Source organism: Daucus carota, chromosome 5, assembly GCF_001625215.2.
Source record: "Daucus carota subsp. sativus chromosome 5, DH1 v3.0, whole genome shotgun sequence".
In the NCBI taxonomy this organism is placed as follows: domain Eukaryota; kingdom Viridiplantae; phylum Streptophyta; class Magnoliopsida; order Apiales; family Apiaceae; genus Daucus; species Daucus carota.
Genome location: NC_030385.2, coordinates 36024039 through 36049442, shown reverse-complemented (window position 1 = coordinate 36049442; position 25404 = coordinate 36024039). Strand labels below are relative to the sequence as shown.

Sequence of the window (25404 nt, the reverse complement as noted above, 5' to 3'; positions counted from 1 at the left end):
AGAGATGACTTAAAACCGAGCTTTAAGCCCCGGCAAACAGCCTCTCGGTACAATCAACGTGTTGATTTTATTGATAAATTTGTGTGTTCTAACCTGAGAAAATCGTAGCGTTCGAAAAGAGCTCATTCATGGTTTCCAGAAAAGGCTCACTCCTACTCAGCCTAGTTGTTGTCATCCATGGTTTCCACTTTCCAGAAAAGAGCTCATTCCTACTCAGCCTAATGAACAACAGCGAAGAAAAACGAATGGAGAGTGACACCACGGACCACGGTTCTAATCAGCGTGCTCTGAAGTTACGTCGCTACTTGCAGGCATGTTCGCAGGATCAATTTTCCTCTTCCAGCATCGTTGAAAAATTGATTAAAGGGCAATGTGTCTCAAGTTTGATGTCACGGGCAACACAAAAACCATATTGGCTCTGACGGTGCATTTAAAAAATCTACAAATTTATAGTTGCAATTCTATAGTCCACACAGCTGCCCAAATATTGATAATCACTGTATCGAATTTTCTAACAGCTGTGAACAATTTGTATCGTTGACAAATATACATATTACACAAACCTGTGAGCTTGCACCGAAAATACCCCTGAAAATTCCCAAAACCCCTTATTCTCCTTGCTGTTTATTTTCTCGATGATTATTTCTCATATAGCAAGATGATAAGAAACCTCATAGCTATGTTTTTAGGTAAAATTATCACTAAAATTCTTTGCTGTCAATCTAAGACTTAAGTACCTTGTCATAACAAGTATTGTTTATTATCCCCTACTATAAATTCTTCCTCTGCCCCGTGCTTGGTAAAATTTTGTATTATGTCACTTGAAACAATCTTTCTAGAGTTTTCACTTTTCACCTATCAACCGCTATAAATAAACAGGTATAAATAACCGCTAATAGTTGGCACACAACAATCACTTGTCACAAATCATCACCCATGTAAACTATGTAACATCTCAACTCGTCTCAAGCTTGTGTATAATATATTGTACATCACACAATCACCCTATAATACATATGCCCTTTCCAATTTTACGTGGCAAGGATATTGCACAATTTCCCATATCAATCATTCGGAGATTGAAAAGGACTGACAACAAGATCACAGATGTTTAAACAACACAATGGAATTATTAATTTAACAAGATGGGCTTTATTAAAGTATCAGATATCACTACCAGATACTATGTCATTAACAATTGTAAATTAAATAAACAAACAAAAAGGAAAAGGTTCAAGGGTCAATTCTTGATACAGAGTGAAATTTGCTGGCTTAATTATTGGTAGAGCACGCACTTGCACAGCAACATGAGTTTTCCACTTTATTTCATACCTCTAAGGCTCCAATGATGACATGCATGGGACATTAGGATAGGAAGGGAAATCTAATCGAAGTGATTATAATTAATATGAAAATTCCAGCTTTCAATGGATTAAAGGTCATGAATTAGGCACAGAGAAACAAGAAATGTGTCAAGCGCTTCAGCAGAAACTAACGAGGATGTGATTATCTAAACACATACCAAAATATAAATGTAGAGGAAGAGAAGCGCCAAACTCTCAAACCAGATAGGAGGATTTATCTGATATCTATAGCACTAACTGGACCTAGATGGAGACTTTACCGGATATCAGTTGCACAGATCTATGGGAGGATCAGACAGAAATCGGATAGAATTAGACCTAGATAGAACACTTACCTGTTAATCAACAGCACCCAGATGGAAGGATAGACTGGAGGTCAGGAGGGTTAATCAAACCGAAAGTGCAGGAACACTTGGTTTACAATTATTGTAATGGACCCCATAAAAAGATATAAAGGAGTTCCCATTCAAAATCTTGAAACTTTATAGGTCCTGAAACCAAACTGGATTTCCTTTTCACCCTTTCAACAAAGAGTACAGGACAAGAAATTACAACCTGCTCTAAAAGAGTAATGAACAAGAGACATTTTATGTAAAGCAACTACTCCATATTGATTCATATTAGTGTGTCACTTTCCAACCATTTGTGAATGTACATTCAGTTTCAAACAAAGCATACTAACCTAACTTATCCTTTAACAAATATGCTTTCTCTACATTAAAATTTAATTTAACTTGTATACCTTATATTATATATGTGGAATTTATATGGAGATACTTGGAGATGAAGAAAATCCCAAGTCATGTGCCCTCTTTCACCATCATTAGCTTTACCTTTTCACACCAGTATATACCTTATATTACTCTGCACATCTCTTTGTCCACCCATCCTTATGTTCATATTCTCCAGCTCAAAATCTCTGCAGTTGTCCTGGTGGCATAAAGAAATGAAATCAGGGCATATTGTATACATGGTCATAAACATTCGATTAAAAGTATTATCTAGGAAAAAACCTCTCATAAAATAATATCTCTAAGAAATTAAGGAATACTGAAATAAAATATTACAACCCTGAACTAAAATATAGGAGAGCAGGAAATAATAACACACCTTTGTATCAGCCATCCTAATACTTAACTTCGCGTTTCTTCTTAAAAGCCGATTTAAGAACCAGCAAACAAGCAATAAAAAGACCAGAACCAACTAATCCGCCCACCACAATAGCCACTGTTTTTTGCGTATTCTGCCCCGAGCCTTTCCCTTTACTTCTTTCTGTATCTACAAATTTAACACCAGCAGACTATCACAATCAAGTTATTTATCCATACATACATCTACATCTACACACAGTCACACATTCACAGCAAAAAAGATTCTAATTCTAGTGTACCTGTACTCCATGTCATTTTATATCGAAAATAATTAAACATACACCGGTATCCACATGTGAAGCTATCTACTAATATGCACGCACCACAACAGAAAACCCTTTTCTTACCCAACACAAATTGACAATAACTAGACAGAACTCGAAATTCCTGCAACTTAATTTCTTTAATATTCTCGAAACATGTAAATTGTAAACATTAAAAAATTACTATAAATTACCGACAAATACAGCTACCTGATGGCAATGTTCCGGGAACTCCATCTGGACGATAAGAATAGGTAACGTAACACTGCTGAAGAAAAATTTGACCCGAAACATAGTCACCACAATCACTCTTAGCTTTCTGTTCAGCACTTTGCACACATTCCACACAATCCCCGCCTACTAAATCACCTTCACACTGACCCAACACATAAACATTCTCATAAACACCTGTATAAAACCCAGTCCCACCGGTCACACCCTTCTCAACCTGCCCAAGAGCAGAACCCAACTTCTGATCAAAACCCGACCCACGAACCCGGGTCGCCCCACAAACCTTATACAACAAGTCAGTAGCTCCAGCTAGCTTAAACCCAGAAATCTCATACCTCATATAACACCCAGAAAGATGAATTCTTGCAGCTACAGCTGGGCCACACATTTTATCAAACAGCTGGTGTGCATTACTCACGCATCTGTTACAATCAGCATTACTGAGGTCTCCTCTGCACTGAAACAGCCCAGAAATGGCTGATTGGCCCTGCCCAGAAGTAGTCTTGTAGAATTTAGCCGAAGTTGACTGCGAAATCAAAGCCGTAAAAAGAGTTTTGAGATTTTGTGAATAAACCCCAGTTGGGTCCTGAAATCTCTGGTTTGCACAGCCTTTGTAAATGAAATTTGTGGTGTCATCTGACCAAGAAAACTCAACAAGTATCAACAACACAAGAAAAAAGATTGAATTTTGAGACTTTACGAAACCCATTTGATGAAAAGATGATGGTGGGTGTGAGTTGCTTTTCTCAAATCATGCCTGGTTTTGAAGGAAAATATTGAAGATTGATGCATATGAATAGAAATTTTGTATTTGTGGGAGAGCACACAAATATGGGTGTGTTTTCACTGTTGAAGTAGTACAATCATTTAATAAGTATTTATTGAGATGCCCATTTTTTCTTTTCACATTTTAATGATTGTTACCCAAGTTACCTCAAATGTATTTTCTTCATTTCTCTGTGTGTACATGTACTAGCTAGGACTTTACATTTCTTTTTCCCATTGAAATGATTTAATTCTAAATATTTTCCAAATATTTGTTTGGTAGTAACTATTGTCTATTTTTGATGTGTGCATTTAATTATTAAATCTGGTTATGAACATAACTTATATATATACATCGGTTTACGAATTTATATATCCATAATTTTAAAATTTTGGGGATTCAAATGTGATAGAGTACGGATTAAGCATTAAAATATTAAATAAAAGTAGAGAAAACACTATAACAAAAATGAGGTTGGAAATGTGTCTCCATAATCTAATAATCTATGTTGACCTGGACACCTGGTGGTGAGTCATAGTTGATGCATAAGACATGTTTATGCAGCAACACAACTGTACATACGCACCAGATTGAAAGGGAATGGAGGAGAGAATTATCCATGTGGGCTGCTCTTGCTCATATTTGACTCCTTGTTGATTATTTCAATGCTTCGTTGCATATAAAAAGCCATTTTTTTTAATAATTTAGACTTACTAGTATTATACACGAATATCTGTTCTAATTTTTTAAAATTGAGTGACAGTTGAATACATTTATCCCGTCACAAATAAATGAGAAATATTCTATGCATTGAATATATTTAACTATCATCAGTAGGAGTGCACTTTCTCATTGTTACCGCAGGAAATTTCACTGAGGAAAGGAGTGAATATGCGTGGTAACGGTGTAACTGTAATATAGGTTCGTGTTAATAAATAGGTTCGGACTCCACAATACATGTAGTCCCGTAGCTCAGTTGGTTAGAGCGTTGGTCTTATGAGCCGAAGGTCGCGGGTTCGAGCCCCGCCGGGACTACTTTTTGCGCGACTTTAAATCGATTTTCCACAATGACCACTCACTATGCAGACGAAATAACAGTTCAGGTACACGAGGATGAGAAGTGCGTTGGCTTAAGAACTGAATCGAATTATATTGTCCAAATTCGTATTGGTTCAGTTCAATTTTAATTTTTGTAAATTCTATCTATTTAGTGTCCAATTCTTTTTTTTTTTTACAGGATTTAGTGTCCAATTCTTTTTTTTTTTTACAGGATTTAGTGTCCAATTCATTTTTTTTTTTAAGGATTTAGTGTCCAATTCTTTAAAAATATGTTTTCGACCGAGAACCGAATGATGTATAATAATACATTAATATATGTTTCATATTATTAAATTTTATTAACAACTACTTACTTTTCAGGGGGGATTATATGTAAGAATTTAAAATAGTAAATACTCCCTCTGTCCCATTTTAACTGATATTTGACTTTCTGACACGTATATTGAGGTGTGAAAAAACAATATCTATACTCAATAAAAAAATTCAATTCTTATATCAAATAAAAGTTTAGATTCTAAACTTTTATTTGATATAAATTATATAAAGAATAATCATGTCAAGATGTGATTTTTGTAACATCTTAAAATACGTGTAAAAAAGTCAAAAGCAGTTAAAATGGGACGGAGGGAGTATATATTTTTGTAAAGTAAAGCCTTAAAGTGAAATTTAGATTTTATTATTGATTATGATTTTTGAACAAACAAATCTGCTTAACCTCGAAAAGGAGGGGACAATAAAATATACAGTGTATTCAACTGGACTTTAGTCTATGAAATGATTTTGATTTAAATTCTTCATGTTATGAAGTTCAAAGGTCCATCATTATTCCAACACCATCATATTTTATTAAATTTTAGAGGATCATGAATATCATTAAATTTTAAAATATAATTTAAAATTAATATTATATTATAATTTAAAATTTCAATTGTATGCACTTACCTTTTTAAAAATCCCGGTAAAAATATCCAAATTTTTGGAAAGAAAAAACATATTTAGGGTCCATTTCGATAAACTTAAAAAAAATGTTTTTTAGTTAAATACAAAAATGGACGATAAGTGACAAGTAAATTATGAGTTATAAGTGATTAAATTGTTTAGAAAAAATTAAAAGCTCTAAAACAAAAAGTGGCATACTCACCCGATATTTGGCACCCTTGACTCCTGACTTCTTTTGTAGAAGCTGGCTTCTGTTTTTCTGACCCGTTTGTGTAAAAAATCAGAATCACTTGTAAAAAGTTAGACATTCTAACTTTTATTTCAAAATTTTTATTTTTTTAAAATATTTTAATCATTTATAAGTCTCGGCTTAGTTTTCACTTATATTCCACTTGAATACTTTTTTTATTTTAAAAAAAAAATCAATTTTTGTAAATTTATCCAAACGACAGCTTAATTTTAGAAGTCTGATCTTTTCTGCAAACGGATTAAAAAAGTTCCCTTTTTTTTTTTTTCCAAAAAAGCCCGGAAGCCTTGTTTGCCGGGCACTTAAAATCCCGATTAGTTCATACACGTCAGAAATCAATCCCCAAGATACACTGTCGTATACATATCGCAATTCGCAACTCGCGAGGCTTAAGTGGTACTGGTACGAGTTGAATCTCCTCTGCTCCAATTCTTTAAATGCTGGTATAAAACAAGGGGGTGAAACTGAAATGGGGTGGTCTCATCCAGACATGTCATTGGAAGATCTGTTGACACTCATTAAGGGGTTTGTTGATATCTTGATTTTGGCATCTGGGTATCAATCAACTGGGCTTTTTGCTCACTGGGATTCTCACAATATCAAGAACGCTTTTCAGTGGGCCACTTTCTTTGAAAATGTTGGTACTTTCACTTCACTCTTACTATTTGTATGTTAGGTGATTAGGGTGGCAGTTTAGGATTTAGGTCGTGTTGGTGTTCATAAACGTGTCAATTTCCGGACTAGCCAATGCCAATGTTGAATAATGTCCAATTGAGCCTTTTTTTTTTTTTGGTTTATATATCAAAGTGACCATGTTTCTCGTTAATATATCTCACATAGCTACCCGATCTCCACACTCCACTAAACACTAAAATCATTATATATATCACTATGTTAGATCTAGAATATTTATTGATAGAAAACTTGATGGAATTGTAGTCACAAGATGAAAGGTACTACATGTGATTCATATAATAAAAATAAATCACAATTGTACATGCAGGCACGTTAAAACACATATATGTACATAGATAATATGATTTTAGTGATCAAAGCAAAAAACCCCCAATTGCCTATGTCTAAAACTAATCTATTAAAAAGTAGTACTGTGATATATAATGTTCTTTGTAATACATCCCTAAACAAGTTAGCTGCTGATTTGTAAAACTGAGATGGTCATATCAAAGGGGACACTCATTCTGTCCAAAAATCTCACCTAGACCACCCATTAAAAACCATATCATTTAAACCACTAAATTGAGTCTGTATATCATTCCGTTTGATGACGTCATGGTAATTGATGGAGAATGTTAAGTTTTCTAAACTTTCGGTCCCAATCCAAACTTGAGGGGTCAAATTTATGACCTCCCAAATTCATTGTATCCCAAATGAATAGTTTACTTAGGGCCTTTTATTCTACTAACACGTTTATATTAGGTTGGCCCGATTAATCTATTTAATTTATATTTTTTACTAGACGCCATTTCGGATGCATGCCGGAAGCAACGTTGATGAACACGTCAACTTTGAATTGGGACAGAAAGTTTAAAAACTTAACATTTTCCGTCAATTACCATAACATCATCAAACAGAATGATATATATACTCAATTTAGTGGTCTAAATGATATGGTCTTTAAATGGATGGTCTAGATGAGATTTTTGGGCAGAACGAGTGACCCCTTTGATATAAAACCCATTTGTAGTATTGTGACAGTAATCTAGTGAACTGTGACCAGTAGTTTGTACTATGTGAAGGTTGATCTGTAGCTGATTCACATGGCTAAAATTGATGTAGTAAGACATGAACATATATCACACATTACAAAACTTTGCAGTTTGAAAATTTTCAAAATTTAACAGATGTGATATATATAGTGATTTGAGTGCTTTATATGAGTCCCGTGGAAATCGGGTAGCTGAGTGAGATATTTTGACAAGAATAGTGACCACTTTGATATAAAACCCCCTTTCTTTATGTTGCTAAATGTGTGCAATTTAACTTAACAGTTGGTTAGTCGGCTGCGGTGCTTAGATGATCAGCAAGACTCCTTGAAGGAGCTTGATGTTGCACTATCCGAGATGAAGTCTAGTCCGCTTTTTCCACAGGTTAAAGAATATTTCTAAATTTCAGTTGATGTTTGTCAAGTTAAATACTGTGCCGCGGTTTATGTTTGTGATATCTTTTCTCTGAGTACCACTGTAATCATCAAATGCAGGGTCTTGAGCAGCTATCATCTACCACTCTTGGAAGAGCAAGGAAGTTTGTCCTAGAACACCTGATTCGAGCGCTACCTCTCAGAGAAGCACATTTAAGAGCTTTTATTACAGGAACTATCGAACTGGACCTTGATGACATTCATAGTACCGAAAGTGATCCCCTGAATATATATCTTGATGAGTTGATGCTAAAAAGCGCAATGTTGGACCCAGCGTCAAAAGGGATGTCTTCCATGCAGGAGTCAAGAACTTCATATCCAGAAGCTATACCCAATCTGGCATCTGGATGTGGATCTGATGGTAATCTTACGATGCTTACAATCCATGAGCTCATGAGAAGGCATTCATCAGTGATCTGCATGTCATCAGTTGAAACAGGCTTGGATGTTCTGTCTAAGACCTTAGCCAAGAGCAACTGGAGTGAGATCGCTGATATGTTAGTCACAAAGAATTTAGAACCACCAGCAGCGCTAGTGTAAGTTATACTATTATTTTTATTTATGAACAAGTCTTTTACTACTTCTGTTTGGCCTTATGTATCCGAAGACATATTACTTGTAACAGTAATATTGTTAAAAATTCTTTGCAGACTATTACTTGTAAGAAAAGTATTTTTAATAAATTACCAGAACAATAATGCACAAAATTCACAAACAATCAACAAGTGTAGGTACATTTTAAGAGCACACCCACCTTCCCAATTTCAAATTTTTTATACCCACTACACATATCCTCCTCTTATCTCTTATGCTATTAATCAACTGATAATTGCTAAGTTTTCTTCATGGTTGAATGTATTTTACAAAATAGATGATTGTGGTCGAGGAAAGGAATGATATATTTTTTTTCTTTTGAAAACATCTTGACCGGGTTTTATTTACAGTATCAGTTAGTAAACCAAATCTCACATAACTGAGTTGTTTCTTGGTTGTGCTACCAGTAGGAGTCTATCATTTACTTTGTGGTCTTGAACTTAAAGAACTTGCTAATCTTGAACTCAGGGCTGAGGTACAAGTTATCGACCCTGACACATGGAATATGTGGAGAACCAAAAATATGTTGTATTTGCTGGATAAGAGGACTATAAGAGTAGTCTCTGGCGCCTCTATGATATTTTCTGCCCCTAGAGTTCAATGGTTGCAGGTGTTAGAACGACTAGATATATCAGGAGAAGGAAGTGATGACATATTTATTGAAACAGTTGTAAGTTGTTAAAAACTCTAATGCATTGATATCTTGTCATTCAAATATCGGAAATATTGTCATTGGTAAGACCAATTTCTTTAGATACTGAAGATTGACTTGTGATGTAAACGTTCCACAAATAAATTGGTAAGTTGAAGATCTCATAATAGCTGATAAGAATTGCTCATATCGGTACATTTTGATAGGAACTCTTGTTATTGGGGTGTACTGCTGACAGATGGAGTACATTGGTTGACCATTTTATGTCAATAAGTTATGAACCTCTTACCATCACAAGGATGTGCAATGAAGTGCACAACTTACTCTTGCGAAGATATCCAAACATAGATGCTGACAAGGAAGTATTGAATTCAAAGGTGCTGTATGTTTAAGCTTTAGCTATATACTTGACTATGTAGTATGTACTGTGTCATAAATCATAATAAGTTAGCACTGAGCACATGCATATTCTTATACCAAGTATAGGCTTTCGCAACCATCTGCCAAAATGCTGATAAGATGGCTGTGATTTGTGAGTAGAGTAATGCTTAGTTGTGATGAAAATATGTTGATGGTGAAAATGATACTTACATACTTAGAGTGTTGTTGATCATTCACCACATGGTCTTATCATCATTAACTATTAAGAGGTGATATTGTCATTTCATAAATTCTGTTTGATCATATAAACCAGGAGAAAGGTATTCTTGGGCATCTGGATGTTCTGTTGAGCAGTCAAGTTCGTCAGTTATGGAAGCTATCACCTATTCTAGCAGCAATATCTATCCCTCCCTGGTACAATAATCATTCTTCACCACCGTTTTTAGGTTCTGATAGATAGAATGATTACATTAAGAACAAGACATCTGTGAATATCTATGTCTTGGACTTTTGATGATTCCTGCATGACTCATTTCTGTTGATCTAATTTATTCAATTAAGGTTCTGTGATGTCTCAGCACATACCTTCTTTTAATCTATACTTCTTTGTTTTTTCAAGTATTGTAGATCTGTTGGTTGTAACTTTTCTGGGCAATATGCTTGTAGGTCAGAGTTGTTCAAGTTGTATGTAAGTGAATTAGAGAGTCAGTTCAAAGAAGAATCTTTTGCAATCAGGTGAGAAGAATGTGAAGCCTTCCTAATTTCTATATAGGTTTAGAAGTCAATGTTCTTTTTTACCAACACTAACTGTTCTATTTGTTTTTTGCCATAAGATGGTGTAAAGACGGCAAGGAGCACAAAGATTGTGAGCTCTCCCCCCTCCCCCTCCCGCCCTCCTCCATCCCTCTCTTTCTCTCTGCCCCCTCCCTCTCTTGTTGTCTTTATATCTAGCATGCTTTGAAGATTGAAAAACATGAATATGGCTATCCATTTTCATTCTTTTGTTGCACTTTAGTTTGTAAAATTTATGGATGGCCGTCATTGACATCCTAATAATGCAAGGAATACAGCAGGTGAGGTTGCTGAGAGAATTTGGTGCCTTTACATCTTTCACATCCAGGGCTCCCACAGAACGAATGAAGCTACTAGCAGTTGAGGCAGATCAGTATCATGCTGCAGATGGTAAGAATTTCTTAGTATCAATTGTTTGTCAAGTGATTTCTTTATTTACTGATTTACATTAGCTCGTCAAATTAGACACTCGTGTTGAAAGTAAAATTTTCATAATAGTTCTGTCAAATTGTTTTGAGAATTGTATGAAGGAATCTAATATATGAATGTGGCCCTTTAGGTTACTACTTATACTTTAAGGCATGTACAGCCTGTACCTTTTTTTTTGCAGAGTAGCTATACACATTCTCCTCCCCCCTCCACCAATATATTCATCAGGATAAATTTTCCGCAAGAATTAGCATATAGCACCTTTAACGAATTTTATCCAATCTTAAAGTTGCTCTTTTCCACTAATGATGTTACGGTACCAGATTCAAGTGTTATACTTTTTTCATTAGTAGGGACCACTGAGAACCTGAGGTAGGGAAAGAGTTCAGTAGGCTATTTTAGAGAATATTTTGAGAATGTAACTAGATTTCATTGAGATTGATGCCCGCCAGGGCCAGGCCACCAATGGATCGTTGACAATAGCAAAAACACTATCTCATGTTTAATTTAAAAGAGTTCAGGTGATACTGTTTCATGATTCACTTGAAAAGTGTTTGTGTTGAAATTCTTTTCAAATTTTGTTTATCTAAGCTCTTCTTCTTGTAGGCTTGCTCAATTGGATTCAAGGAGATGGGAAATACGACAATGCTGAGTCTGACAATCCAAAAATTAAGGTAAACGTGGATAATATATGTGTAGTTGCTCTGCAGTGTTTTCATAACTTAATGCTGGAAGAAGGGTGTCAACAGGTGTTATACTTGTACATGAACCATACTTCTTAAGGCAGTTACTTTTTTTGATTCGATCTGGGAGCAACCTCTGATCGATAAATGAATGCTTTTAAGTTATCATGCACAAGGGGTGACCACTTTTGTATTGAGTTAAATTGTACTGCACTAACATATAGAGGGTAGTGTGAAATTTGTAGAATTCAAGTAGTTGATCACAACTAAGCTAGCTTTTTATTATTAGGTCTTAGGTGTTGTTAATGCATATTATTGATTAGGTTACAAATTGAGGGATGTTAAAATATTCAGTAGACTTACAATAATAGATAAAGTTTTATATAGTGACCTTTTCCTGAAGTTATGATATATAAATTAAACTAATAGTTATATCTGTTTGTCACATGCTCAGATATTGTAGAGTTAGAGGCCATCATACCTTGATCATACATTTTTCACTCTTGTCTAACTGCATTTTCATCCAAAAACCTCTTAGGATAGAAATTAGAAGCCATTGCACTTGGATCATTCTCATTCTTTTCTTGCGTAAATGCATTTCGTTAACTAGAGGTCATCTTGCTTTGATCAGTCTCATTCTCCCTCTAACGTGACCCGAGGCCATCCTACCGCGATCGTCTGGTTGAAGTATGTTGGATTCCGTTCATCCTGTTGTTCTCGCAACAATGCCAGTGGCAGACTGCCTATGGCTATGGGGGCTGGGACAAAAGAAAAATCCCCTTGCTTCTTGATGCTAATGGGCGAGGAGGACCACAGTTGAATAAATGACAAAGACAAAAGGAAAGTTGGCCTCAAATATTTATTTATATATTTAGGAGAGGAAGAAATGGCATCTGTTGGTCCCTCCCTGCCCTTTTAGGCAATTGAAAGAGCATCATTTCCTCACGAATAACCACACCACACCATTATCATACCTCCCCTTGGTTTTCTCATTCTAAATGCTTAATTCTCAGAATATATTATTGTATATTAGGTTATTTGCTAATTTGTTGTACAGTATTTGTTTATTCCTTAATTAATTATCTTTAGTTGTTGATCAACTGTCACTAGTGCCAATCTTGTATTGTATGAATATGCAGTGGAATAAATCTGAATCAGTAGCCTCTTGTTGATACTTTATACTGATTGGGACTTTTCATTTAAAACAAAAGATTAATAATGCTTTCAAAAAACAGAAGATTAATATAAACAGCATAAATGGCAGCACAATTCCAATGGAGCATGTTTCTTATTTATAATTATAGCTAACATCTTGATTTCGATTTTGGTTATATTCTGGCTAACTTTTTTAGATGTCAGTAAGATTTCATATTTTTTATTGTTATAGTAAACTAATACTCCCTCCGTCCCACCAGGTTCTTTACGTTACTTTTTGACACGCATTTTAATGCTCCTGTAAAGTATACTTACATTATATATTTATTTTTAAAAAAAATCCCCAAAAAAAGTTTGACGTTTAAACTTTAATTCAAAAAAAGAAAAAATTAAAAATATGTAATAGAACTATACTTTACGAGAGCCTCAAAATGCGTGCAAACAGTGCACTGATGGGACGGAGGGAGTATGTTTTATTTATCATAGTCTGAAATAATAATTATACACCATTTTTAAAATATAATTAATACTATTAAAGTACAGTGTGTCTTACTTGTACTATAGATTTTACATATCCAATTTAACGGATTATTTATAATCAACACTGTTGGAGATACTTTTACGGACTAATTAAACATTTTATTTTATTATGTCATTTTAATTTTTGGTTTATAAATTCAAATATATTTACCCTATAACAAAATCCATTGTTTTCAGTTAAAGATATTAATTTCAGTCAGATATGTGTAAAAACGTCATTAAGTAGAATAATTAAATGCAAAAAATAGAAAGAAAGAAGGGAAAATAAATTTTGCCAAATACGTACCGGACAACGTATTTAGACAAATGGGGCCCACTTATATCTCCTAAACAAACACTAATCAGAGGATTAGAGAGATACAAATAACGTAAGCATTTCGATTAACCCTATGATCCCCCATGAGTCGATTAATCATCTCCAACTTGCTCTCCTCTCGTGGGTCCCACGCACTTGTCAAATCACCAACCTCTTGTATTATTCCCGCACGTCTCAATCACGCGCTTTAATCTGAGCGTGGGCCATATCCGCTGAGCTTGAAGATTGTATAGAATCCAAAATGAACAAGAACGCACTAGTCACCGTTCAATTTGTTTGCCCCGCCGAGTCAAATCACTCAAACCCAACTCGCCCCTTCTGCGATTTATAGACACACATGCCCGTATGTGTATAATTCTGTGTAGAATTAGCTTTATTTCTTTTTATTTTATTTTGTTTTGTTATATTATTGTGATTGCATCTTTTATCCTAGCTTGTTCAACTCTTTCTGGGCTTGATGGAGCGATTCTTGTGGAAAGTTTGCAACTTTATGTGATTTAGGTATGAATCTTGAATACCCCACTTTTTAATCCAGCTTAATTTTTTATTTTTTTTGCTTGTTTTTACATGTTTAGTCTGCAATCAACAAGACCCATGTTTGATTTTAGTTTCTGTTTATGATTGTATATGTGTATGTGCATCTTATGCGTGTTTGCTCGGTGTCTTTTGATGGGAGGTGTATGGGTTTTTCTTTGCTGATTAAAATGTGTTGTGACTTATGAGTTATATACTTACATATGTTGACTTATGAGTTATATACGTACTTATGTTGGTAGATACTTTTGCCCTTTGAGTTGGAGAAAAGAGATGATTAAGCTATTTTTAACAATCAGAACCCTAGTGTATTGTTCGGTAGTTTTTGTGCAACTAAGTTTGAGGGTGAATTGACGAAGTTGGACAGGATGGGAAAAAGGTCAAGTGTCTGTTCTAATTTAGTTTGGTAAGGATGTTAGTTTGGTGTTGAGTTGATACGATCCTCTGTTTTATATAATTCTGGATGCTATAAGTGACTACATTTGTTCATAACCCCCTATTTGTTAGGGAACAATAGGGGACAGTTGAGTAGTGCAGTAGGCTTTTTTAGCCAGGGCACTCGGCTACAAGTTATTCAGGTTTCTTATGTTCAATAGTTTCCAGAGACATTACTACTCAGTAGCTTTGTAAAAGTTGACTTTATGAGTGAATTTCATTTTAAGTCTAAAATCAGCGTCTCTCTCTAGCTTCTTCCTTGATTTTAATCTCAGATTTTCGAAATTTCAGAGTTCCCAATCCTACTTTCTTGTCCTACAGGAAGTGGTCAGAGCCATTATTTTCATTAAACCTTGCAGGTTTGGTCTTTGGTAGTGGTTTGAATATCCTTCTGTCAGGGACCAAATAGAATGGTAGATATGATTTGTAATCAGTATTGGTGTAATTGCTTAGTATGAATAGACAATATTGAATGCGAAGAAACTTGTAGCGTAACCCAAAAACACCCCAGAAAGCAAATTATCATAATTCTTATCGACTTATGTTGCTGATTATGTGCATTCCCCTCTATCTCCCGGGTTCCACTTGAGCCATATTCCTGTGAGACCATGGGAATCTAGTAAGTTCCAACACATGAAGTTAAATGGCTTCTATCAACTTTGCAGTGTGTCCAAGTGAGGCTATAGTATCTGCTGCAATGATGTATATGTCTTAATTAATTATCAGGGCTCAACATGGAGTGATATGTATAGATATGGCATCTTTCGTTAAATAAGTGGATCATTTTGTTATCATGTGCCTAACAAGAGGTTGGAATGCAGTTTGATTTAGTATATTTGTTGTGGAACTAGATGTCTAAAACTTATTGGGTAACAATATAAATTTTATGCCAATAAATTTAAATTGTTGAACTTTCTTCAAATATATATATTGTTACTCAGCTTGCAACAAAATTATTGAGAAGATAACTGAAGTTTGTTTCTCTGTATATATGATTGTTGCTCGCTATTTAACCATTGTGTAGAAGTCAATCGAGATATTTTTCGCAAGTGTTTTTATCTAGGAATCATGAGTTTGGGTGCGCACTATGGGGATACGGGAATTTGACAAATTCCAAAATACGAGGATACTAGTGCGGGGGGATATGGCAAATGTTAAAATATTAAAATTATTATATATATCATAATTCGTAAAAGCAAAAATATAGGATCAGTAAAAGTATTGCTGTAATACCTAGAAAGATCCATTACTAAAAGTTAATGGAAGATTCATACACGTAAAAACTGGTTTTTATAAGCTGTTTTCGTAGGCTGCAATTTCTTGTTTTAGGCTGCAATTCAGGATATATAAATTTACAAGTTTCCATACTTCATTTCCTGTAAACGTGTAAAGCAATAAGAATACAAAATGCATATATCAAGTGACCAGAAAATGCACATATAAGAGCAGAAAATCTGAAAATACAAACTGCAGAGTTTACAGTGAACAGAGCAGAAAACAAGAAAATGCAGGGATTTAAAGAGAACTGCAGAATAAGAAAATGTAAACCTTGGGTTCAGGGAATGAGCAAAGCACTGTAGAGTTATAAAAAGTTGCTGAAAATTACAAAAACTTTTTATGCTTTTATTGATTTAGTTAGTTTTATTGGAGATCCAGAAGAACACCAGAAGGTCCAAACCAAACAAATTAAGTATATCACACAGATTTGTTATATTATACAAATTGTTTTTTCAATAGTTTTTGTCTTTCTAAGACGGTTCAACAAAAAAAAAAAAAGAGATTCATTTAATGTTTTTGAGCAGAAGCCCTTTGTAGCTAAGCCATGTTTAGATATATTTATTGCTCAGTAATTTCAGTCTTTGGTATCTATTCGAAAATATTAAATTCTGATTCTATCATGTGGACTCTATATGTATATTTGAGGCCAGGTTACTCAAAAAAGAGTAAAAACTATTGCACGGTTAATATTATACTGGACTAGAATATGAATAGGATTAGAATTCATTTAGTTTTTCCAGGAAGCGTGGGCTTATATCCAGAGCCCTACCAATGACAATAGGAGATGATTTAAGAAATATGTTACTGTATTTATTTTACTCTTTAAAACCTGTTTCTTCATGACATAAATTACCTTTTTTTTTGTTGGCATAGGTACCAAGTATCGTCAAACGGTGTACAGCTGACTTTCGGCTAATATATATATTAAGTAAACCTTTTAACCGAGCAACAATGGAAGCACGACCTGGTTTAGCCTTCCAGAGATCTGGTGCACGTAGCCTTAATAATCATGGAGCATCGGGAGCTCTACCTTCATCTTTTCCTGTTCTTTCAAGTCCCAGGTTGACAGATTACCAAGAGGTTTCCATGGAAAGAGTAGTTGTATCAAATCCCGCAAATGTTCGGCCTGTGTTGTCTTCCAGCAGTGGGGCTGTTGGTCACATTTTTTCTTCATCTGCTGGATTCTCTACTGATCTTCAGTACTCTACATCTGCACCTCATGAAAAACATTCAAGGAAAGCTCCTTTCATATCTCAGTCATCAAATCCTGTGGCAACTATGCCATTAAATAATTGCGATTCTGGAGTTTTCAAATCCACAGCATCAAGTCGCTATACTACAGAAAACAACAATGATTCCTGGTGTACAGAGTCTGTACGTAGCTACCTTGATGGTCCTGCAAACTCCCCTGGTGTTAATAATCAGATTAATGACAACAATGCTATTTGTGTGATGCCGTCTGAGGATTTCAGCAAGACAAGTGATTGGCAAGAATGGGCTGACCAATTAATTACTGATGATGAAGCATTGCCTTCTGATTGGGATAACATTCTTGTGGATACTGGCGCAGGAGGTCCAGAACCACAGGTTGGTTGCTTGGAAAATATGAGATTCTGGATACTTTTTTTTTTCTTTTCTGGACTGCTTTCATCTTTTCACTTGTATTAGAAGAATTTAAATCTATTTAATTTAATTTTATATTGTTCATCCTGCAGCAAGTGTCCAGTACACCTATCAACTGCCCCGTGCAGCAGCCACAAGTACATCAGCAGTACCAAGTAAATCAACAGCTACCTGCTTCATCTGGAGAGATTTGCACTGTTACCACCCCATCATCCTCGGCTGGAGGCAGTTCCACCAAATCACGTATGCGTTGGACACCAGAACTGCATGAAGCATTTGTTGAGGCAGTCAATAAGCTTGGTGGCAGTGAAAGTAATATAATATTGTTGTTGTATTATCATTGTACTCTGTACAGAATCATAAAACATTGTTTAAATGACAACTTGATCTTAACTCACAGGAGCTACTCCCAAGGGTGTGCTGAAGCAAATGAAAGTTGAAGGTTTGACCATATATCATGTGAAGAGCCATTTGCAGGTTTGTTTTGGTTCCTTGTCCTCCCTTTGGCTTACCTTATAAAACATCACCTGTTACTTATAGGTTATCTTGGTGACTTGCAACTAAAAGTTATATTTTCACACTTCGCAAAAAAAAAAAAGGTCGTTTTGTTTCTTGAAAATTATTTTTAGTTGAAGTACTTTATAATTGATAATATATTAGTTGTTGAAAATTGACAATCATAGTAGAAATTATGTTGTGAGGATAATAATTATTCCATGGTCAAACTTAGCACATGTGCGTAAAGTAAGTATCTATTTCCCACTTTTTCAAATTCAAATTACGAGTCAGTTATAAGTCACTTATAAACGAACAAAAAAGTTTCTCTTATTACAATATTTGAAGGTAGAAGCCACTTATTAGCAAAAACTCAATACTGATTCTAATAGATGTGGTTTTGTATATTGTTTTGATATTGTCAATTGTGTTCTTTATATGACAGAAATATCGAACTGCAAGATATAAACCAGAGTCAACGGAAGGTAAAAGCTGTTCATATTGTTATTGGTTTAAATTTCCTTTGCTTCTAGTCTTTGTTAAGTTTCCAGTTCTTAAGGTATCAGGGAAAGGGCTTTTGGATCATATCATATTTCCACATGTCTAAATTACACGTTTCTCATTAAATGGTCGAGAAAACTGTCTAAAATTTATGATGTACCTTAGTATGAATGTGAGTGGTATTTTTTAGCATGATTTCAAAATTTTCATTTTCCGGAAGAAAGTTGCATAACTTAATTTTCAGGTCTATGATCTCTTAGTGTGTAGATTATATAAGTTCTAGCTTTACTATGTATTCCATAGCTGTATTGGCACTCGGTCACTTGTCAGCTTTTAACCTCATATGAAAGAATTTACCCAAATTTAGAATGGAGCTATTTGGTGTTTTTTTTGCATCCTTTCTCTAATGTTTCCATTGCGTGACAATCTCTTTTCCATTTGACACCTAGGTGCTTAAATTATTTTTAAATAATTTTTTGCTCACTTTAGATTTTACAAGCAACAGACACATTCAAAAATTTAATTTCTTGTTTTGCCAAGTCTTTGTTCTGCATCTTCTCTCCTTTTCTTTTTGCACAATAGTTTTGTTTCTTCTTCAATAAGCAAGGACCCTAGATTCATTTTCATCTCTGTATTAGAAGCAAAAATATGTATGATTCTTTTGGGAATCTTTGCATAATTAGAACTCACTTCAAAACTCTTTGATTAGAAACTGTGTTCAAATTCTTGGTCGTATTATCTTTTGATTTACAGGGTTGTGGATGTTAACACCTTTTGGCCTTGGGTGGGGATCTGTCATATGATATACCCGACATGTTTAGCTTATTTGATCCATGACATTAAATCGTCACCTCTAGTAACTAGTGCACTAGGCTCCCGCACATCTGATGGTCCAAGGAAAGCCCTGATGTATGCGGCGATCTTGTTTCTTTTTCTTCAGATAGAGGCTGTTTCCATGATTTGAAGTCATGACCTAGCAGATACCGAATAGAATTAAATATCCAAGTTTATGATAATCAGAAATAAAATATACAAAACTAAAAACTTGGTTATTAATTTTTCTTGCCTTTTTATATAGTGAAAGTTCTTTTAAGTTTCATCTCATTATCTCGTGTTAAACATAATTTTGCCATGTTAGATTTTTTAATTTCATTATTCACCTTCTGCTTCTCTCCTTTGCAGTAGTAGAATACTTAATTTCTATTTAATATGGGCTTTAGTGTAGACATTTCATCTATATAATTGCAATTCGTTGCAGGAACTTCTGAGAGAAAATTAACTCCTATTGAAGAACTTTCATCGCTGGACTTAAAAACGTGAGTTTACCTTTTGTATATTTATAATCTGATAGTTGCCTATTTTGTAATCCTATAAACTTGCATGCAAGTGACATCTTCATAATCAAGTAGATATAATGAACAAGATTGTAGCCTTTATTTATATTATCTGATTTTTAAATGGTCGTATATATAATGAAAAACATTGTAGCCTTTGTCAATTTCCAGCAGCGAATACCTCATTGGGTGGCAAGTTGACTTTCCATTGGTTTCCTTTTGGATAAATATTATTACTGCTAATTTAATTATAAATGATTTGAATTCGCTAATGCGGTCTGGATAGTAAAGTAAACCAAATCCAAGTTGACATACCCACTATATCTCATTGCAGGACATGTCTAAACACACACGCGCACATGCATATATTTTACTAAATAGAATATACTCATATTTCTAAACATAAAATTTGGAGTTCCTATGTTATTTTTCAATACTTCTTTCTTTCTTTTTTGAATAATTAAATATATATAATTAAATATATATATATATATATATAGGGGGCTTCTCCTTGAGGATCCAACTAAAAAGTAACCTAGTAACTCTTCTAAGAGTTAAAAAAGACACGGCGCCAAAGACGGATGCATGAGCCAAAAAAGACACGGCGTTAAAACACTTAAAACGGGAACACACGTGCTTGTCTTCAAAACTAATAAGTTCTGTAAACACTTATCACAAGTTCTGTAGACACGTATTTATAAAAAATAAAAAAAGAAGAATTGAATAAAAAAATACCGAATACCACAAATACATTGTCCTGTATTATTTTATACTTTTACATTTCCATGACATGTTTATTTTCTGATTTATAATATTTCACATTTTTTATTTGGTTATATAAATTAATTTGTTAGTATTTTAAATAAAAAAAATATTTATATTTATATTGTGAATATAATTTTTTAAATAAAGTAGTTAAGGCTAAAAAACAAAGAACATAATTTTTTAATTTTAAAATTTACATATTAAATATAAGAAATAAGAATAAATGTGTACCATTTTTGTATAAAAATTAAGAACAAAAAAAATCAATACAATGTCCTGTATTTTTTGTCCTGTATTTTGTTATATATTTGGTATTTTATAAAAAAATCAAAACAATGTCCTGTATTTTTTTGTCCTGTATTTTGTTATATATTTGATATTTTATAAGAAAAACCAATACAATGTCCTGTATTTTTTTATCCTGTATTTTGTCTTCAAACCTAAAGTTCTGTAAACAGGTACTACAAGTTCTGTACACAAGTATGAAATAAATATATTCAAAATAAAAATTAAAGAATAAAAAATATGCACAATACAACTAATATAGTGTCCTGTACTTTCTTATACTGTATTTTTCTCAAATGTTTATTCATAATTTGTAATTTATTATGTTTTATGTTTTGTTATATAAATATGTTGTAATTTTATTAAATAGATAACATATTTTTATATATTTTATAAACATAATTTTTAAAATAGTGTCTTTAAAATTATTTAAAATACAGAACATAAGTTTTTCAGATATACAAATTTAAAATAAACGAGCACCACTTTTGTCTAAAATATTAAAAAATAAGAAAAACGTAAAAAAAAAAATAACAAATACAATGTCCTGTATTTCTAATACAATTTTTTTTCTCCCATTTTCTGTTTTTATTTATGTATAATTTTTTTAGCATGTTAGGTATTTTTTTTTTCAATACAATTCTTTATGTATTTTTAATATAGGTAGTATAATACACACTCAGAAACTAAAAATATGCATCACAAAAAATATAATATAAAAAATAAAAAAAATTAAGAATATAAAATATATAACCATGATAAAAAAAAAACTACGTGACTAAGTACTTAACGTTTAACGTTTATACATGTGCTTACTTAACGTTTATACATGCAACGTGCGTGAGAATTAGGTTTGCAGTTACAGGCTTCCAACATACATGCATATATTCTACGGTGTAGATTAAAAGTTACTAAGTTACTAGTTACTCGCTGAACTATACCCTATATATATATATATATATATATAGAGTTAAGTTCTATGGAGTACATAAAAACATTGGAGTATTGGAGTACAAATCATAATTTTTTAGTTTGATCATATATAATATCTTTGATTATCCAAATTTTGATATAATCTATCATTTATAAGTTGTCTTGCACATAATTGTCAATTAATCATTAATATCTTTCAACTTTAACAAGTATTAAGATTATTGTTCTGCTTATTAGTTATATTGCAGAACATAGAGTCCTATGATTTATAAAAGTAATTATTCTACCATTTGATGACGATGTTTATGTTGCAGAACATGATGTGCAGGTTGTCAAATATTTACAAATATTATTGAGAAAAAAAAATTGAAATTTAGATGGCTAGATTACATTTTATCAAACTTTGTACTCCAATACTCCAATTTTTTTTTGTACTCCATAGAACTTAACTCTATATATATATATATAGGCAAGTGCTCAAATACAAACTCCTTAGTGTACAAACGTACAAACAATCACTAAATGACTTGAACACAATCACTAAATGATTGAACATAATCACTAAATCTACCAGGAGGGTCTGATGGAGAGATAAAGGGAGGGGAGCACTTACGGGGCGGCATAGCCGAGTGGTGGTGCAGCGCGGCCGGCGGCAGCCGTGACGCCGGCGCAAGGGCAGTGCTAGAAACACGATTGAGGGAGATGAGAAAAGCAGTGGTGAATGTGTGTGTTTGTGTGTGTATAGCACTAATCGGTGATGGAACAACCAGAGAGAGAGAGAGCCGCTAGCAGTGGTGGTGGTGGTGGTGGTTGGTGGTGGTGGTAGGTGGTGGGTGGTGGTGAGAGAGAGAGAGGCGCTGGGCAGTGGTGGTTGGTGGTGGATGGTGGAGAGAGAGAGAGAGTGGCGCTGGGCAGTCGTGGTGGTGGTGGGTGGGGTGGTCGTGATGGTGGTGATTGGAGGTGATTGTGGTGGCGGTGGTGATGGATGTATGTATGTATTTGTTAAATTAAAATATGCTAATCACTAAATATTATTGTCATAATCACTGGTTTGTACGTTTGTACAGTAAGGAGTTTGTACTGGAGTAAGACCCTATATATATATATATATATATATATATATATATTGTGTGTGCTGCTGTATCTTAAGCTGATTCCTAAGACATCCCCAAGAGACTCCTAAATGAGCTTTTAAATGAAAATAGAAAAAGCATGATCATAAATATAGCTTCAAGAAACTCTTAGTGGCTCTTAAAAAGCTTAAGAGCTTCTTCTCTCTCCTAAGAGCCACTACATGGCTCTTAATTTATTTTAATAATAAAAAAAGAATTCATCCCCTTTAATTTATCAGGTACTTTCCTCACTCATATTGACATAGTGGAGTTCAAATATTAATAATATATAAAATAGAGAGGGAGTATAAAGAGCATTGTTGGAGTTAATACTCTTAAAAATTTAGTAACTAGCTAAGAGCTATGATTTTTATATTATATTTAGGAGCCAACTTGGGGACTCTTGGAGATGCTCTATGGAATATTAATCATTACTGTGTTTACTGAGGAGCTTGTTTTACAGTTTCAAGAATGTTGGTAGTTAAGATGCATCTTTTAACAGTTGTCTTGGGATATTTTTTGTAGACACAATTACCTTTATAATTTTTTAATTTTCTTGTTGCTTTTTGAGCTATTAGAACTGTTATAAAGTTAAAATTCTCTGCTGCGGTAACAGGGGTATTGAGATCACAGAGGCATTACGCTTGCAGATGGAAGTTCAGAAACGGCTGCATGAACAGCTTGAGGTATGATTACTTCTTCTTTGTAGTACTGAGACTGTTCTGCTTCTGCATAGTAAGTCCGCTTCCTGTTGGCATTATTTGTGATGCGGCACAGTTCTCTTTCTCCTATTAACTAGTTGAGGTCTTTAATCCATTAATTACTTGTGGTCCTTTCTCCAGCAATTAAGAAGATGGATTATGTTTCTTGTCATAGTGACTTGCACCTAATCTATGATGAATTAATGTGTTCCGTAAAATCCTCTTTCAGATTCAAAGAAATTTACAGCTGCGAATTGAAGAACAAGGAAAACAGCTGCAGATGATGTTTGAGAAGCAACAGAAGTCTGGACTTGGTATGGTAAAGGCATCAACAGTAAATGTGGACAAACCTGAAGCAATTCTGCATTCTCCTGCCAAGAGTGAACCAGGGACCTTAAATCCAGAGCAGCAGCTAGCAGTGGACAGCCTAGATAATGCAACCCCGGCATCAGGTAGCAGTTCTGCTAATATAAAAGAAAAGCAGAAGGAACCGGAAATTGAAATCGCTAAAGATGTTGCGCCAGCATCTGGAAGCAGTTCTGCTAATATAAAAGAAAAGCAGAAGACACCGGAAATTGAAATTGCTAAAGATACTACGTCAACTGTCATTGACGAGTCAACTGAGCAACCAGCAAAGCGCCTGAAAGTAAATGAATAGCCAAATATCATTCACAGCCTCTTAGACACATGGAGTATCATCATATTTATGTAGGACAGGCACCAGACAGGCAGACAGTATGGAGGTTTGGAACTGTATTGTCCTCGTAGTTGAGAACTTCATGTCCAGGGGATTGTGCCGTCTTCAATTTGCTTGTTAAACTAATTCTTAGGAGTGCTTAAATTTTCATGCTCCATGATCCGCGGACTTTGAGCTGGAAATGGATGAAAACATTGACTTTGTTGGAAGACTTCACATTCTTTTTCCCTCAGAGATCTTCTCCGTGCAAGATCTTGACCGATAAAGGGGGGCTTTTCAAGTTCCATGTAGTTTTTCAATTGTCAAATAAAATGATTCAATCATTTCACTATTTATAGATTTAAAAAAAAAAACGCATACAGCTACTGCAACACCTACTCTCTTTCAAGTGTTCTGTAAGTCACATTGTTGACAACATGAATGTATCCATTGTGATGTAAACACTGTAGTTCCTTGTTAGAATTTGGATGCTGATTTGTAAGTCTGGTGATAAAACAAATATTGCTTCTGACAGTTAGATATTGTTATATGAGGTAATTGCATATTGCACCCCCTAACTATCGTTCAAAAACGATATTGTACACATACTTTGAGAAACTCAACTCGCACCTCTTATCTTTACGGTTCAAGCCCGAGATGCACCCCTCTGCCGTTAACGCTGTTAACTTCGTTAAGTCATTATACAAGTAATTGCAAATCGGACCCCCTAACTTACGTTCAAAAACGATATTGTGCCCATACTTTTGGAAACTCAAATCGCACCACCTATTTTTACATTTCAAGAACGATACGCAACCCCCTCCGTTAATTTCCGTTAAAATATTCTATTCGTCTCAATTTACATGTCCCTTCTGCTTTTCGAGGAGTCAAATTGACTAATTTTTACCAACTATTAGAAAATATTTATTTATTATTTTAATAAATAGAAAGTTACATATTAAAATAGACTGGATTTACTTTTTGATGATATTTTTTAAAATTTTGTTTAATT

The 25404-nt window shown here is 34.1% G+C and overlaps 3 protein-coding genes and 1 non-coding gene across 6 annotated transcripts; 3 read left to right on the top strand and 1 right to left on the bottom strand.

Moving 5' to 3' along the window:
- Positions 1–1810: 1810 nt before the first annotated feature.
- Positions 1811–3870, bottom strand: LOC108223680 (plasmodesmata-located protein 3). 2 transcript variants are annotated; one of them, XM_017398057.2, is made up of 3 exons: positions 2989–3870; positions 2475–2636; positions 1811–2294 (listed from the first exon to the last, which is right to left on the bottom strand). In XM_017398057.2, the coding sequence occupies exons 1-2, from the start codon at positions 3716–3718 to the stop codon at positions 2491–2493; spliced, it is 876 nt and encodes a 291-aa protein (XP_017253546.1). In that variant the 5' UTR covers positions 3719–3870; the 3' UTR covers positions 1811–2294; positions 2475–2490. The 2 variants fall into 2 exon arrangements, with proteins under 2 accessions (XP_017253546.1, XP_017253545.1); XM_017398056.2 differs by having other exon boundaries at positions 2475–2642; positions 2989–3865.
- Positions 3871–4736: 866 nt separating this feature from the next.
- On the top strand, positions 4737–4810 carry TRNAI-UAU (transfer RNA isoleucine (anticodon UAU)). Its single transcript has one exon. It is a non-coding gene; the product is annotated as a tRNA-Ile (tRNA).
- Positions 4811–6262: 1452 nt separating this feature from the next.
- Positions 6263–12809, top strand: LOC108220527 (uncharacterized). 2 transcript variants are annotated; one of them, XM_017394323.2, is made up of 11 exons: positions 6263–6657; positions 8030–8128; positions 8239–8714; positions 9241–9442; positions 9631–9801; positions 10119–10219; positions 10472–10540; positions 10639–10670; positions 10879–10987; positions 11633–11700; positions 12341–12809. In XM_017394323.2, exons 1-9 carry the CDS (start codon positions 6490–6492, stop codon positions 10959–10961), a joined length of 1401 nt encoding a protein of 466 aa, XP_017249812.1. In that variant the 5' UTR covers positions 6263–6489; the 3' UTR covers positions 10962–10987; positions 11633–11700; positions 12341–12809. The 2 variants fall into 2 exon arrangements, with proteins under 2 accessions (XP_017249812.1, XP_017249811.1); XM_017394322.2 differs by having other exon boundaries at positions 10876–10987.
- Positions 12810–13810: 1001 nt separating this feature from the next.
- On the top strand, positions 13811–24926 carry LOC108223456 (protein PHOSPHATE STARVATION RESPONSE 1). Its single transcript, XM_017397734.2, has 9 exons — positions 13811–14063; positions 14154–14221; positions 16841–17554; positions 17683–17902; positions 17991–18067; positions 18531–18570; positions 19845–19902; positions 23632–23701; positions 23946–24926. The coding sequence occupies exons 3-9, from the start codon at positions 16919–16921 to the stop codon at positions 24372–24374; spliced, it is 1530 nt and encodes a 509-aa protein (XP_017253223.1). The 5' UTR covers positions 13811–14063; positions 14154–14221; positions 16841–16918; the 3' UTR covers positions 24375–24926.
- The last annotated feature ends 478 nt before the right edge of the window (positions 24927–25404 follow it).

What these genes read in the sequence shown, in the direction of transcription:
- LOC108223680 (XM_017398056.2), bottom strand. Translation starts at nt 3,718, where the DNA reads ATGGGTTTCGTAAAGTCTCAAAATTCAATCTTTTTTCTTGTGTTGTTG. An exon ending in TCCCGGAACATTGCCATCAG is followed by an intron (nt 2,643 to 2,988) that starts GTAGCTGTATTT and finishes TTAAATTTGTAG; the next exon opens with ATACAGAAAGAAGTAAAGGG.
- LOC108220527 (XM_017394322.2), top strand. Translation starts at nt 6,490, where the DNA reads ATGGGGTGGTCTCATCCAGACATGTCATTGGAAGATCTGTTGACACTC. An exon ending in GAAGAATCTTTTGCAATCAG is followed by an intron (nt 10,541 to 10,638) that starts GTGAGAAGAATG and finishes TTTTGCCATAAG; the next exon opens with ATGGTGTAAAGACGGCAAGG. An exon ending in CGGCAAGGAGCACAAAGATT is followed by an intron (nt 10,671 to 10,875) that starts GTGAGCTCTCCC and finishes CAAGGAATACAG; the next exon opens with CAGGTGAGGTTGCTGAGAGA.
- LOC108223456 (XM_017397734.2), top strand. Translation starts at nt 16,919, where the DNA reads ATGGAAGCACGACCTGGTTTAGCCTTCCAGAGATCTGGTGCACGTAGC. An exon ending in TAAACCAGAGTCAACGGAAG is followed by an intron (nt 18,571 to 19,844) that starts GTAAAAGCTGTT and finishes AATTCGTTGCAG; the next exon opens with GAACTTCTGAGAGAAAATTA. An exon ending in GGCTGCATGAACAGCTTGAG is followed by an intron (nt 23,702 to 23,945) that starts GTATGATTACTT and finishes ATCCTCTTTCAG; the next exon opens with ATTCAAAGAAATTTACAGCT.